The sequence below is a fragment of the Pagrus pagrus genome, assembly GCF_965226575.1.
Source record: "Pagrus pagrus genome assembly, chromosome: 8".
In the NCBI taxonomy this organism is placed as follows: domain Eukaryota; kingdom Metazoa; phylum Chordata; class Actinopteri; order Spariformes; family Sparidae; genus Pagrus; species Pagrus pagrus.
The window spans coordinates 4,082,956-4,096,103 of record NC_140192.1 but is presented as its reverse complement, the minus strand read 5'-3'; the positions used below and the strand labels follow the sequence as shown (position 1 = coordinate 4,096,103).

Sequence of the window (13,148 nt, the reverse complement as noted above, 5' to 3'; positions counted from 1 at the left end):
GTGCATTTGTTCCAAATTTGAAGAAATTCCCTCGATGTGTTTCTGAAAATATGGGACGGTTGGGCAACACAAAAACATAATGCCTTCAGCCACAACTAACGCCGGCACAAAGGCAAAATAAAAATACTGAATTAATTTTAAGAGTTTTATTCAAAACAGTCTACAAATTAAGGATAGAAAATATATAAAGCTCTAAAAGTGCAAAAAAATCATCAATTATTTTCTACATTGGCAAAACAACCAGCATTACATTTTACATCAAGATGGCACAAAATATTTCCTCATAACCAACAAGAAGGCTTCAGTCTTTAAGAGGCATTAAAGGACAAGTTCACATTTTTACCAGTCCGCCTTAAAACTACACTCACGTGTCCAGATGTGTATTCAAGGAGTTGTTGGTCAGTTTGAATGTGTGAGATGGAGAAATCAAATCAAGTGGGTTTTTTCCAAAGTCTTACAAGAAATTCTTCCAAACATGGTCCAGGAGAATAAAAAGAAGAATACTGGACTGAAGGAAAAGATCTCCACTTGATTTGATGATTTAAATGCATGTTTACATTCACTGAGGTCTGTAGATATTAACCCCATCAGTAACCTGTCATCATGATAGGGTTGGATCAGGAGGAACAACTACAGAGACCACAAACTGTTAACATTTACACCATGCGAGTATTTTTTGAGGCACGCTTGGAAAAATGTGAAACTACAATTCTGTTTTGATTTCAGTCTTGCAGGTTTCTCATGTCCAGGCTGATCGAGGTCTGCTGTGAACCTGAAAGAGACAGTTTGAGGCATACGTTAATGTTGAATTATAATCATTTGGGGTCTCCAGTTTCCTGTAGCTTGACTTTCATTGTTTACCTTCTCCTGGTATCCTTTCTTGGCCATCCTCTGCATCTCCAGCCTCAGCTCCTCCTCCTGGGCTTGAAGAGCCTCCCTGTCCTCCTCCTCCTCCTGCTCTATCCTGCACTGCTCCTCCCACTGCTCCTGGCGCTTCTGCTCCACCTACAGTATGCACACATGAACAACTTCAGGTCTCAGGTGTACATACAGTCTTTGTTTTCCCAAATTAACTTTGGTGTGGGGAGAAACAAAGTGTGATGAAAACACTATTCACTAACCTGAGTATTTATCTCTTGCATCCGTGCCGTCCTGCGGCCCTCCTCTTGCTCTTTTTCCCAGCGTCTGGTCTCCCTCTCCTGCTCCAGCTCCTGGATCAGCTCCTCTCGTCTCCTCAGGGACTCCTCCTGAGCGTCGCGATTCTTCTGCATTTTCAGCTCCAGCTGCTGCTGTCTCCCCGCAAGCACCTTTCCGTGAAGACGAAAGGAGAGCTTTTCTTTAGCTGTCACATCCTTTGAAGTACACTCATTTCATTTGAAGCCTATTTTACCTCTTGCATGAGCCGTTCTCTGGCTTTTCTCTCCTTCTCCCACTGTGCTTCTCGTTTCTCCCACACACGCTGAGCTTCTTCCCTAAGATAGTTGAGACACGTTGGTTTATATTTGAGGAGAAGCGGGAGTCCTTACCTGCAGAGTCAGGACTTAGTGAATCCTGGTGCTCACCTGTGTAGGACGTCAAACTCGGCCTCCCTCTCCTGCTCCAACTGAAGCTGCTCTTCAATCACGCGTTTCATCCAGGCAGCGTCAGCGACGGCTCTTTCCCTTCTTGCGGTCTCCATCCTCCTGTCCTCCTGCTCTCCTTCCAGCAAGGCTGCCAGGATCTTACGGTCGGCTTCCTGGTTGGTGCAGATTAATTTAAGGTTAGGAGAAAGGGAAGTTAGATAACATGTAGAATAATATACTGCATCAAAATAAGGTGAATTAGACGAACCAATTCCTCCTGCACTTGCTGAGCCCTCCGCTTCAGCTGAGCACGATATTGCCGGATCAAGAAACGCCTGGTGGGACATACATCCAATGAATCAAATGCCTCACCCTCATTGAAGAATCATCTCACTCATCTCAGCTTCCTTTACCCCATCTCAGACTTCTTCCGCCTCTCCTCCATGTCCCTCCTTTCCTCCTCCATCTTCTCCAGCTCCCACTGCTTGACAAGCAGAGCCTCTTGCTCTTTCTTCAGACGAGTTGCCTGAGAGAGAAGAAAATGCTTCAAAAACACATCTGCAAAATCACTTTTCACAGCAGAAACACTATGTCCGAACTCTGAATACCTCCGCTTCCCTCAGCTTCAGTTCTTCCATCTGTTCGCGAAGTTCTTCAGCCCTCTTCCGCTCCTCTGCGTTCCTTTTCTCCTCTGCTTGTTTCATCCTCTCCAGAGCCTCTTTTCGGGTCCTCTCGTACTCATTTTCAAAGCGTCTCCTCTCCTTCTGCGCTGCCACTTCTTGCTACATGTTGAGAAGGAGATGGGTCACTCACAGTAGGTGTCTAAACTTTCTCAATTATGTACCATGTTGATGGGATTGAGCAGAGTGGATTTCAGACCTGATACTGTGCTCACAGCTGACAGGAGCACCGTTTGATTAAAAATTGATTTGCTACATAAATAATTAGTCAAGTAAAAGGATAATGACTAAAATTAAAGACGTACAGGTCTTATGCATCATCACTGACTTGACTTGAGGTGATACGAGGACATTTCTCCACAGTTTTGTTTGAATTAAACTGAGTATTGTACACAAACTCACAAGCTTCAAGTGTGACAAAGGAGCTAAAGGTCAAAAACAGCTTTAATGCATCATGGTTATTAAAACACTTGAATGAACAGACGCTGAACCGTTTCGTCTGGCAGCAGCGACACACGTCTTACCTCTTTCTTCTCAGATATCTGCTCCTGCCATTGGCCGACAACATGATCTTTATGTAATGCTGACTCGACCTGTGGACAGATTAAAAGAGGAGTAGTGACAAAGATGAGAAAGAGATACTGATGAACTCGAACCTTGGCGGAAGGGACACCAGAACATTTTATTCTCTTGAGTCAACGCTGGACTCAGGTTAACAAAAAAGTCATGGAATATCCGCATCACAAGCCCTATTAGTTTCCAGATCAAGTGAAGTCTTGACGAAAAGAGTCTGTTTTCTCTCCTTGCGGAGCTCTTTAGACGCACAGGATGGTCATGAGATTCCCCGAGGCCCGTTTATCACTTCATCAACAGTCAGACTTTGAGGTAAGAGATTTGGATACTTGTCACTTTTGCATGAATAGTTTAAAGTGAGCTACCTCTCGCAACTCTGGGTCGTTTTTCTTCCAGTGTTCCCTCAGCAACTCTTGTGCAAGCTAGGGACAAACACAGAGAGAGAAAATAAATGTAATAAACTGACAGCAGAGCATCATGACGCAGTGCTGAAAGAGAAATATCCAACCTTTTTTCTCCTCTCCTCTCTCGCTGAACGCAGGTCGTCAGTTTTTTGCACCAGCTGACTTGCCACTGTGCTCCTGTCAGGAACCAGGTCCCTGAGCTCCGCCTCCAGCCGGTCCTGCTCCTCTTGAAGCATGGCCCTGAGCCGATTCCTGCGCTGCTCCAGGCTGGCCTTCTTTTCCTCCTTCAGTCTCTGTTTATGGTACGCTGACATACTGACAAAACAGTGGGGTGATAAATGACTTAGGTTGTTTTTCTCCGGCATCATGTTCTGCTCAGGCAGAGAACAAACTGGGGACATTGCACTATGAGACTATGCCAGCCTTATGTTTGTTTATTACTCACTGAGGCTGAACAATTAATTGAAATATCAGCAAAATTGCAGTATGGCCCAGTGCAATATCTAAACCGTATGAGCTGCAATTTTATAACAAGGTATGTGTCACAACATACCATTATAAATGCATTGTGGTGCTACAGAGATGCCCCCGACCTGAAAATTAATATTCTCCTGATGCAGGGAATATGTTTGTTTTGCATAGACTGCAATGATGATGATGCAAAAAATTGCATCATCATCATTAAATTTTTCCTACTAAAATTGCAACTCATATCGCCATATCTGTCACAGCAACGGCAATGTTTTCTTTTGCACATTGTTCGGCCGTATTATTCTCACACACACACACACACACACACACACACACACACACACACACACACACACACACACTGATAGAACATACACAGGCTTAAGGGAAGACACTGATATTTTGTGCACCTACTGTATAATCAACAAGCAACTAAATGCTGAAAAAGAGGCAGTGACTTACACGCTTTTACTTCCAGTATATAATTATCACGTCTGTATTATTATTATTATCTCCGCCACGGAGGTTGTGTTTTACCTGTGTCCGTTTGTTTGTGCATCGGGCGGTTTGACAGCAGGATTACACAAGAACTACTGAATGGATTTCAACAAAACTCAGATGGAGGATGTGTCTCGGGCCGAACACCAAATTAACTGTTGATGTGGATCTGGATTAAGGCACAGACCCAGAAATGTTTTCTCACTTTCTTCAATATTGCGAAATAGGCGTTTTTCTGTCCATGCAGTCCCGAAGTAGAGGACATTTTTGTTGATTTCTCAGGGGATCATTTATGGATCTTGATGTAAAAAAAAAAAAAAAAAATGGTCTAGCAGTCAATCAGGGTTCCCACTCTTTTCTAGAGATCATTTTCCAGGACTGTTTCAGTGACGATCTAGCTGGTACGACAGACAGGGAGTGCGCCCATACACTCATATGTTCCTTAATTAATCCATTTATAACCCCCTTGCCTCGTTCTCTTGTGAACTACAGTGTATTATCCATGGCTACCTGAACACCAATAACTGAATAGCATGAACACCAGTAACCACGGGGTGCTGGAAGTTTCGCTTTCATCAAGTAAATAAACAAAAGTAAAAATAAGACAAAGTCTCTTAAAACGAACAACTCACTGGTTTCTTTTTAAGAAATATCTACCTTTTTATAATACTATACAGTATACTACTAATACCATACTGTATTGCATAGTTTTGGTTTCAGGACAACTGTTTTTCCGGTTTTCCAGGATGCGTGGGAACCCTGTTAATGGGAGGTATATATGATTGGGAGCATTATCACTGCTTCTTTTCAAATTGTTGACCACTTCTGTAACACAGGGACCCTTTACATATGGGATGTTCACTTACAGAGCCATCTAAGGAAGGGCAGAGGAAGAGAAAAGGGTATACAAATATAATGTAGAGGCCCTCTACTTACCCACTATATCAATTATGTGCATGAAGGTGAAAGAAAACAGACATCATCAACAAAAACAACAACAAGCACTAACTTTGAATGGATTATTGTGGCTGCATTGCTTTATCTTATAATGTTTCTGTATAACGGTGCACTCATGTGGTAACAGGGGGGTCTGAGGCTGTCTGTGATTACATTACCTCTGCTGGAAGGAGTGACGGGAGCTCCACGCCGCCTGCCTCTCGCTGCGGACACTCTGCTCTCTGAAGTACTGAGCATGCAGCTCCCACTGCTGCCGCCACCGGGCCTCCTGCTCCCGCTGCCGGGCCAGCTGTGCGGCCAGCGCCCGGGACCGGCTGGGCACATGGGCCGAGAGGGTCGGCAGAGCCATAGACCTGAATCACGGTCAACATACATTATTATAAGCAGTAGATAATTACCTCATCCTGATCCTATCTAACGTCCCTTAACTGAGCGCTAATGATAACTTGCTCCTCTCACTACGCAGCAACTCCTCCGTAGTGAAGCTGAACTTCACAGCTCGATAAATAACACGTACTTACACTTTAGGTGCTGAAGTCGGTTTCCTTCTCCTGATATTTGTTAAAATAAATCGGCCTTTTGTGTTTTTCTGCACAGTAACATCGCCTGTACACAATCCTCCAGTTCTCCTTAGTTACCAGCGAATCACTTCCTAGTTACTCCCACGCTACGGGATGCAGTAAGGGTCAAAATTACTCACTGGTTCAAAAACGCAAAACGTGTTTTCTTCACACATAATTTTGTTTTTAATGCATTATAAGTCTTACTTTACGTTCTAGGATTAATTCAAACGTGTCGGATATTAATTCCGAGTAATTTAAAATATTTCAGTATTGATAATTGATTTGAGACACATTGATTTTATTATTATTGATAATATTATTATTATTTTATTTTATTTTAGTAATTGTTTTGTCTTTTTTTTCTTTGTTGTTGCCTCAGAATTGCACAATATGAGACCCCTAATATATAATATGGATCCAGTCAGGGATAGATATATAGCTTTAATTCCAATAAATGTAAAAACAGGAGTATTGATAATTAATTGGTTTAAGACACACAGAGGTGTTTTAATGGAGAACATACAGAAAAATAACCCTCTTCGACTTTATGAACAAAGGAGTACTGATAGGTGGGACAAATATATCAACAAATGTGGATAATATATTGTTTATCTGAATTTCGGTTACGGGGAGTGACCCATGCTTTATGGAAGTAGCACAATAGGCCTGTATTTTACCTGGGATGTATACTTGGGAAATATGGCACGCTACTGTTACTAAAGACAGGTTGGCCAATTTTGTTGTTGTTTATTTGTTTATTTTGATTGTTTTTTTCCCTGTTTTTGAATTTTAATTTTTTTTTTAGAATTATTTGTTTTACTGATTATTTTTATTTAATATTTTCTACTTTTTTTGTTTTACTATTATTTTTTTCTTTTGTCTTTTTTCAGTTTCTTGATGTTTGTTAATCATGATTTGTGTGTACTGTGTTATAAATCTGAAAACTTCAAGAAAATATAAATCAATAAAAAATATATATTAAAATAATATATATATAAAACAGTAATAGTTATAATAAAAGTAATAATAATAATAATAATAATAATAATAATAATAATAAAAAAATAATAATAATAAAATGATAATAATAAATAATGATAATAATAATTTCTTTGTTGTTTGAATTGCACCATATGACACCACTAATATTGAGGAATAGTTAATAATAATAATATAATAATAATAATAATAATAATAACAATAAAGAGCATTAAGATTCTCTGATCATCAGTCTGTCTGTTGTAACTTTGAGATATTCCTCTAAACTGGTGTCAGCTGATCGGTGTGTGTGTGTGTGTGTGTGTGTGTGTGTGTGTGTGTGTGTTTTCTCTCTAAGCGGGCGTTTATCGGCCCTTTCACCCGACAGGTGGCGATGACCCGGATCTATCAGTGACCAGTCGATCACACGAGCCGTCGGCTGGATATTCCACCAGCACCCGCTCAGGTGACTCTGTGTGTGTGTGTGTGTGTGTGTGTGTGTGTGTGTGTGTGTGTGCGTGTGTGTGTGTGTGTGTGTGTGTGTGTGTCGCTGTAAACCTGCAGCAGAGGGGCTGACAGCCTGTTGTATCATTCCAGAGGTAAGAGTGCGTCCGGACCGGAGAGATGGCTCTGTTAATGGAGCACCAGTTCAGGCAGCTGCCAGCTGACAGACAGGTGGAAACAAGGCCGTTCCTGGAGGCTGTGTCATACCTTCCTCCCTTCTTTGGTAAGTGAAGTTTCCACAGTGTGACACAGTAGAGACCCTGTAGACACCTCTGACAGTCCTGGAAATGAAGTTATGTGGAAATAAATGTGAAAGACTTTATTCACAATGTGTTTTTTTTCTATTCAACTTCTTGTGTTTGACTTGTTAGAGGCTCACAGTTACACTGACTGTGACTGAAGGAGCAGAGAAATGAGTTTTAAGCTTTTTACATTTGTAGTGATGTATAATTCAAGCCTCAAGACTGTTAAATGCCCACAAATGTCCCCTTTAATGGACCTTCATCCATTCTTCATGTGCTGTTTGTTCAACTTTGATTAATAAACACAGAACTCGTGAGGGGAAATCTGTCACAACTCTTTCTGTCGAGCCCTAACGAGACCATCTTGTTCTTTTTCCAAACGATAATCTTTTTTGGATCGTGTTTCTCTCCATCAAGCTGTCCCACAATCCTTTAGCATGCATAATTTAATTCACTGGCCTGGATTTTAAGTTGTGAAAATTGATTAGTACGGTGTTGAGTTCCTCTTGCCCATTCACCGGCGGCATGGTGCACCTGGGCATCTTTGTGCGGCTTCATTCTGTATTAATATGCCAAAGGTCCTCTATTGAATTTGCCATGTGAAACCCTTGAGAGGAACCAAGTCTGATGTCCACATTAAGCTCTTTCCTCCTTGTCACTATTGTTTTTCCTGACCTAGAAAATTTCTCGGCCAACTTTCCAGGCTGTTAAAGTCCTGCACACTCTCATTGTACATTCACACAGGTGTTTTCAATTAATTTGCCTAATTAGACCTCGTCTTCAGGACAGTATTACCTGACTCTGCTGACAGTTTTGTATCTGTGCTGGCAGGACATCTTGTACTTTGATTATCCCTTTTAAGTATGAGTAGTTTTGTGACCTCATCTCAACTTCAACCTGACAGGAGGTCCATTAGCCAAAATAATTGGCAACGACTGTGTGTGTTTAATGAGCCTTGAACTGAACAAATGATGCTGTTTGGGACTAATTCTTGTTAGAAGATTGAATATTTTAGTTTTATAGATGTCATCGTTGCTTCTCTGAGAGATGTTTCATTGAATATTGTCTCCAGAGTCACTGTTCATGTGTCAAATAAATATTGTGAAGAGAGTGGAAAATATATATAGAGAGAAACCATGATGTCTCCGAAACAAGATATGTTGCCGTCGGTGTTGTGGCGCTGCATCACATCGGCACAATAGAGTCGACTTTGTCACGAGTAGTTTCCTCTGACGGCTCAGGAGCTGAAAGCTGTTGTGTGAGTGGGTCAGCCAGGAGCCGTGTGTGGTCGGTGCACTATCCTGTCACCAAATACTCAGGTTCCTCAGCAGTCTAATTAAAGGACACCTTATGATAACACGGTGGTGATGTGTCAGTGAAAACAGCTCAGACTGAAGGCCCTAATCCAGGTGGATTTGCTTTACCTTCCAGCGTCGTGTCGTTATTGAGAGCGAAAGGGAGGACATGTTTTTAAAAGGCTAGCCCAGAGGTTAGCATCACCCCGGCCAATGGGATTCTTCTATTGGATTTTGGGTTATTGCAGAAAATAAGACAACTTTGTGGTAGTTACATGTTTTGTTTAGTAAGATAATCTCACAGATGAACTAACGAATGAATAAACGAGATCACCACCAGTAAAAAGCTGATGTTAGGCTACAAACAGACTACAGTGCAGTGGCATGACTTCTGCGTCACCAACACTAAACGACCTGACGACACTATACACACTTTACTATAAATTCATAACTAGTTGGAAAGTGCAGAGTCAGAATAGTTTGCAGCTAAAGTCTGCATGCAATGACGTGGTGAGTAGATGACAACAAGTGGGGTATTTACTGACTTATTTTATATCATGAGACAAAAGTTGAAAATCTCTTCAGCTTGCGTTAACCACAGACCTCTTGCATACTCATTTTCACGTCTTTGGACTCATTCTTGCAGCACTCTATTGTGGGCCAGTGTTTTGACAACTTAATTATATTTCCAGTATCCCACAACTGAAAGTTACCAGAGTTTTTGCTGAACTACGGTGGTTTACCTTCTCACCTCACTGCACTGATGTACACTGTACTCCTGTACCCTGTGACGTCACTGTTTGGTGTGGTTGCAGGTGCAAAAGAGAAAACACACCGATTTCACCCATGAGTTAATGAAACAGGCCTGAAACGCAACTTCTCAGCCTGATATCAAAGGATTCGTTCACCCAAAAATGAAAACTCAGTCATTATCTACTCATCCTCATTCTCGATGGAAAGCAAGGGGACATCACAGAAAATGTTCTGTGACGACAAACTTCCCCCAACTTTCTATCGGCATGAGGGTGAGTAGATGAAGATTTGAAGCCTGCACGTTGTCATCAGTTTGAAAAAATGTTACACATATTGTCCCTTTAATTCAGCCTGACATTTGAGATGTCTTGGATTTTGACTTGCATGAGAGCGTCTGAAGACTGAACCACCACAGAGTCTGTGGAGTTTGAAAGGTTAAGAGTGTCGTGCCCCACTTTAATTTTGTATTTCTCAGTCATACCTTGTGTAAATGTTCCTCCTCAGACTGCTTCGGCTCGGCCATTTTTGCACCGATAAAGGCCGACATAGCTGGTAACATCACAGTGAGTATGAGTTAAATCTGTCACTCTACTGTTACATTTCTCAATGACGTTAAAAACAGTTAGATCTACTGTTTTTACCCTGCTGTCGTAGAAAATCAAGGCAGTTTATGATACCAACCCTGGACGGTTCAAGACACTGCAGCAGATTGTGGAGGCGGAGAAGGAAATGCATGGAGCACAATGGCCCAAAGTCGGAGCAACACTGGCTCTAATGTGGCTAAAAAGGTCTGAGAAAAGTATATCTGGGTCTTTGTGTTTGTTAGATTTAAATGCATTTTTCACCCGTAATCACTGGGCTGACTTTTTTTTTTTTTAACAACCAGGGGTCTTCGATTTATCCAAGTCTTCCTTCAGAGCCTGGTGGACGGTGAAAAGGATGATAGCAACCCAAACCTCGTCCGAGTCAACATCACCAAAGCCTATGAAATAGCCCTGAAGAAGTATCACGGCTGGTGGGTGCAGCAGCTCTTCAAGGTGAGTTCAGTGTCTGTCACGAGGGTATTCATATAAAATCCTTTGAGTTGTGTGTAACTATGAAATTCAATTTTTGCTTTTTTTTAGGCTGCTCTTTTCGCTGCTCCATATAAGTCAGATTTCCTGAAGGCCCTCTCCAAGGGTCGGGACGTCAAGGAGGAGGAGTGCTTGGAAAAAATCCGAAAATTCCTCCTCAACTTCACCGTCACCATCGACGCTATTTATGAGATGTACAATAAGATGAATGCCGATCTTGATTACACAGTGTGACCGCAGGACGTCCCTCTTTTCCTGCACTGACCCAGCTAGTTTACATTTACACTCTGCAGCCTACAGCCTGACACGGCCTCCTTCAGGTCATCTGACAGCTCACTGCAGGAGCGTATGTTTAATACACTCTGTCGGCACACATCAAATGTTTGCACTCTTAATCATCTGTTTGCTTGTTCTGGCACCTTTTTCCTCACTGTTGTTTGACTCTGGAGCGAAGCAGCTGCAGACTGAAACTCTGTGTTCCTTTGTTCTCTGTTTGAAGAGTCGTGTTTCTCCACAGGAAAACATTGACTGTTTGAAAACAGATATTTATGTGAACCTTACAAAAGTGGGACAATTATACCAGCAGTCAAACTGCTACGTACTCCAGTGAATAAACAAATAAGCGTGGTTTCAGTTTTGATCATGACCATCAATGCTAATTATTATTTATACCTTATTACAGTAGATACTCTATATTTTTGTACCTTATGTAGATATTGAAAGAAACATTTTAAAGTTTGCAGTCTCTTAAATTTGAAATGTTACAGTGCTGAGGTCCAGGTTTTATTCATACAAATCATTATCACTGGATCATAATCTTCACTTTTTAATGATTTTACCTCCAAACTACACTGTCCAAAGTTATTTATTACAAGTTATACAAAACCTAAGCGGTTAATCTGCCACTGTGGCCTTTTTGACTCGTTTCACAGCTTCATAATCGGAATATTTTTAAATCTTTTAAAGTACGAACACTGTTGGCTTCTGATGTTGCACACCTGTTTGTGCCTTAAGCTGGAGGTACAAAGCATTTAAATAACCATGTCAGTGTTTGTGCCTTCAGTCCTTTATAAGTTTATACATGTCACTTTGTGTAAACCAAGAACAACATGTATATCACTGAAGCAGTCGTCTGCCTCTTTCATACTTCTCTGCTATGCAGCAGTTGAACATGTGTCTTTACTTTTCCTCCAAACAAAGTGCTTCTCTGTCCACTCTTCTCTCAGGTGCTTACATTAAACTGAATGTGTATTTGTATTTACACCTCATTGTTGAGGGGATATTTAGTGTGGCTGTCTGACCTCTTGTCTTCTACACTGTTGTAAGATGCAAAAGAAGAAGCGAAGATGTCAAATGTGATATTTGGACAACATGTTGACCTTGACGAGAGGTTATCCTGGTGGCTTTTGGTTAATCAGTTTTGAGTGAACGTTTTGTCTGTTGCAGTGTGTGTATAGTGAAAAATAATTAATATTGTATTTTCAACTTATGTGAACCATAATTTGGAATAAAAATATGAGCAACAATTTATGTGTCTTTCTTTTTTCCTTCTTTAACTTCTTTCTTGAAACCATCTGTCTGTTTTGCCAAGAATCAGCAGTGGTGGAAAGTAAATAAGTACATTTCACCCATGTTTAAGTAAAATTTTGAGTTACTTGTACTTGAATATATTCATTTGTTGCTACTTTATATTTCTACTCCACAACATGATCAGTAAGAATGAAATATACAAAGCAGCCTGCCATAAAGATAACTTTATGTTTATTTTTGGTTATTATTTTTTGGTAATAACAAGTACAACAAGTAGTTTTTGTTTGATTATTCTAGATGTTTTTCTTAATTTAGAAGACAGTTTGATAGCATTTTCTTTTGCTACTTATTCATTTAGTCTAGTTATTTCCTTCTTTAATATGTTCATTTTTGTCTTGTTAGTCTTTTGTTTTTGTTTTATTTAGGGATTTGTGTAACACTGTGGGCTCGTGGGCTATATAGTCAGAAGGATAGGTGTAGGACCATGATGCACCTGGGTGAGCCTATGGTTGTTTTTACCAGAGCAATGCAGATTTCCTCTGTTCTTTGTTTGCTTGCTTGTTTTTTTTATATATTTTTTTAAATCATGAAAACCAAAGAAACATTGAATGGACATCTGTGAATGAACAGGTACATTACCAGCCTGCATGGTGCAGCAGTGGTTTTTATTTTGAAGTTTGATTTAAAGTTTGATTTAGATCATTTTACCCAATGGCCACTACAGATATATTAAGAAATGTACCTCATACTACACTTTAACTACAGTGTAGTTAATATTGAGAAATGGTTAAAAGTCTAAACAAATGCTACTATAATCCATAATGAAATGAAATAATGACAGTAATGAAAATAGCTGCATCTCAACCAACTACAACTGCAAAATCCTGATTTTTACATGAATGCATGACGTTTAATAACATGATGGTTAAATATTTAACAGTACCACAGTCACAGGGGACATTCTTCTTGATTTCTTGTACACAACACTCAATTCAGTACCAGTAACAGAGTACTTGTACAGTACTTCTTCACTTCTTCCCCCACTGGGCTCTCTGCTGCAGCCTG

The 13,148-nt window shown here is 40.5% G+C and overlaps 2 protein-coding genes across 3 annotated transcripts; one reads left to right on the top strand and one right to left on the bottom strand.

Moving 5' to 3' along the window:
* Window positions 1-131: 131 nt before the first annotated feature.
* Window positions 132-5,887, bottom strand: tchp (trichoplein, keratin filament binding). Its single transcript, XM_084360550.1, has 13 exons — window positions 5,667-5,887; window positions 5,304-5,498; window positions 3,324-3,534; window positions 3,181-3,237; window positions 2,767-2,835; window positions 2,171-2,344; window positions 1,976-2,088; window positions 1,831-1,897; window positions 1,563-1,735; window positions 1,391-1,472; window positions 1,122-1,307; window positions 862-1,005; window positions 132-772 (listed from the first exon to the last, which is right to left on the bottom strand). Exons 2-13 carry the CDS (start codon window positions 5,492-5,494, stop codon window positions 740-742), a joined length of 1,500 nt encoding a protein of 499 aa, XP_084216676.1. The 5' UTR covers window positions 5,495-5,498; window positions 5,667-5,887; the 3' UTR covers window positions 132-739.
* Window positions 5,888-7,009: 1,122 nt separating this feature from the next.
* Window positions 7,010-12,071, top strand: gltpa (glycolipid transfer protein a). 2 transcript variants are annotated; one of them, XM_084360551.1, is made up of 6 exons: window positions 7,010-7,152; window positions 7,284-7,413; window positions 9,985-10,043; window positions 10,135-10,268; window positions 10,367-10,517; window positions 10,605-12,071. In XM_084360551.1, exons 2-6 carry the CDS (start codon window positions 7,311-7,313, stop codon window positions 10,785-10,787), a joined length of 630 nt encoding a protein of 209 aa, XP_084216677.1. In that variant the 5' UTR covers window positions 7,010-7,152; window positions 7,284-7,310; the 3' UTR covers window positions 10,788-12,071. The 2 variants fall into 2 exon arrangements, with proteins under 2 accessions (XP_084216677.1, XP_084216678.1); XM_084360552.1 differs by having other exon boundaries at window positions 7,010-7,162.
* Window positions 12,072-13,148: the final 1,077 nt, after the last annotated feature.

Coding starts and splice junctions, on each gene's coding strand:
- tchp (XM_084360550.1), bottom strand. CDS start 5,494: ATGGCTCTGCCGACCCTCTCGGCCCATGTGCCCAGCCGGTCCCGGGCG. Junction 2,089..2,170: donor TGAAGCTGAGGGAAGCGGAG/GTATTCAGAGTT, acceptor CTTCTCTCTCAG/GCAACTCGTCTGAAGAAAGA. Junction 1,473..1,562: donor GAGTTTGACGTCCTACACAG/GTGAGCACCAGG, acceptor CAACTATCTTAG/GGAAGAAGCTCAGCGTGTGT.
- gltpa (XM_084360551.1), top strand. CDS start 7,311: ATGGCTCTGTTAATGGAGCACCAGTTCAGGCAGCTGCCAGCTGACAGA. Junction 10,044..10,134: donor ACATAGCTGGTAACATCACA/GTGAGTATGAGT, acceptor CTGCTGTCGTAG/AAAATCAAGGCAGTTTATGA. Junction 10,518..10,604: donor GGGTGCAGCAGCTCTTCAAG/GTGAGTTCAGTG, acceptor GCTTTTTTTTAG/GCTGCTCTTTTCGCTGCTCC.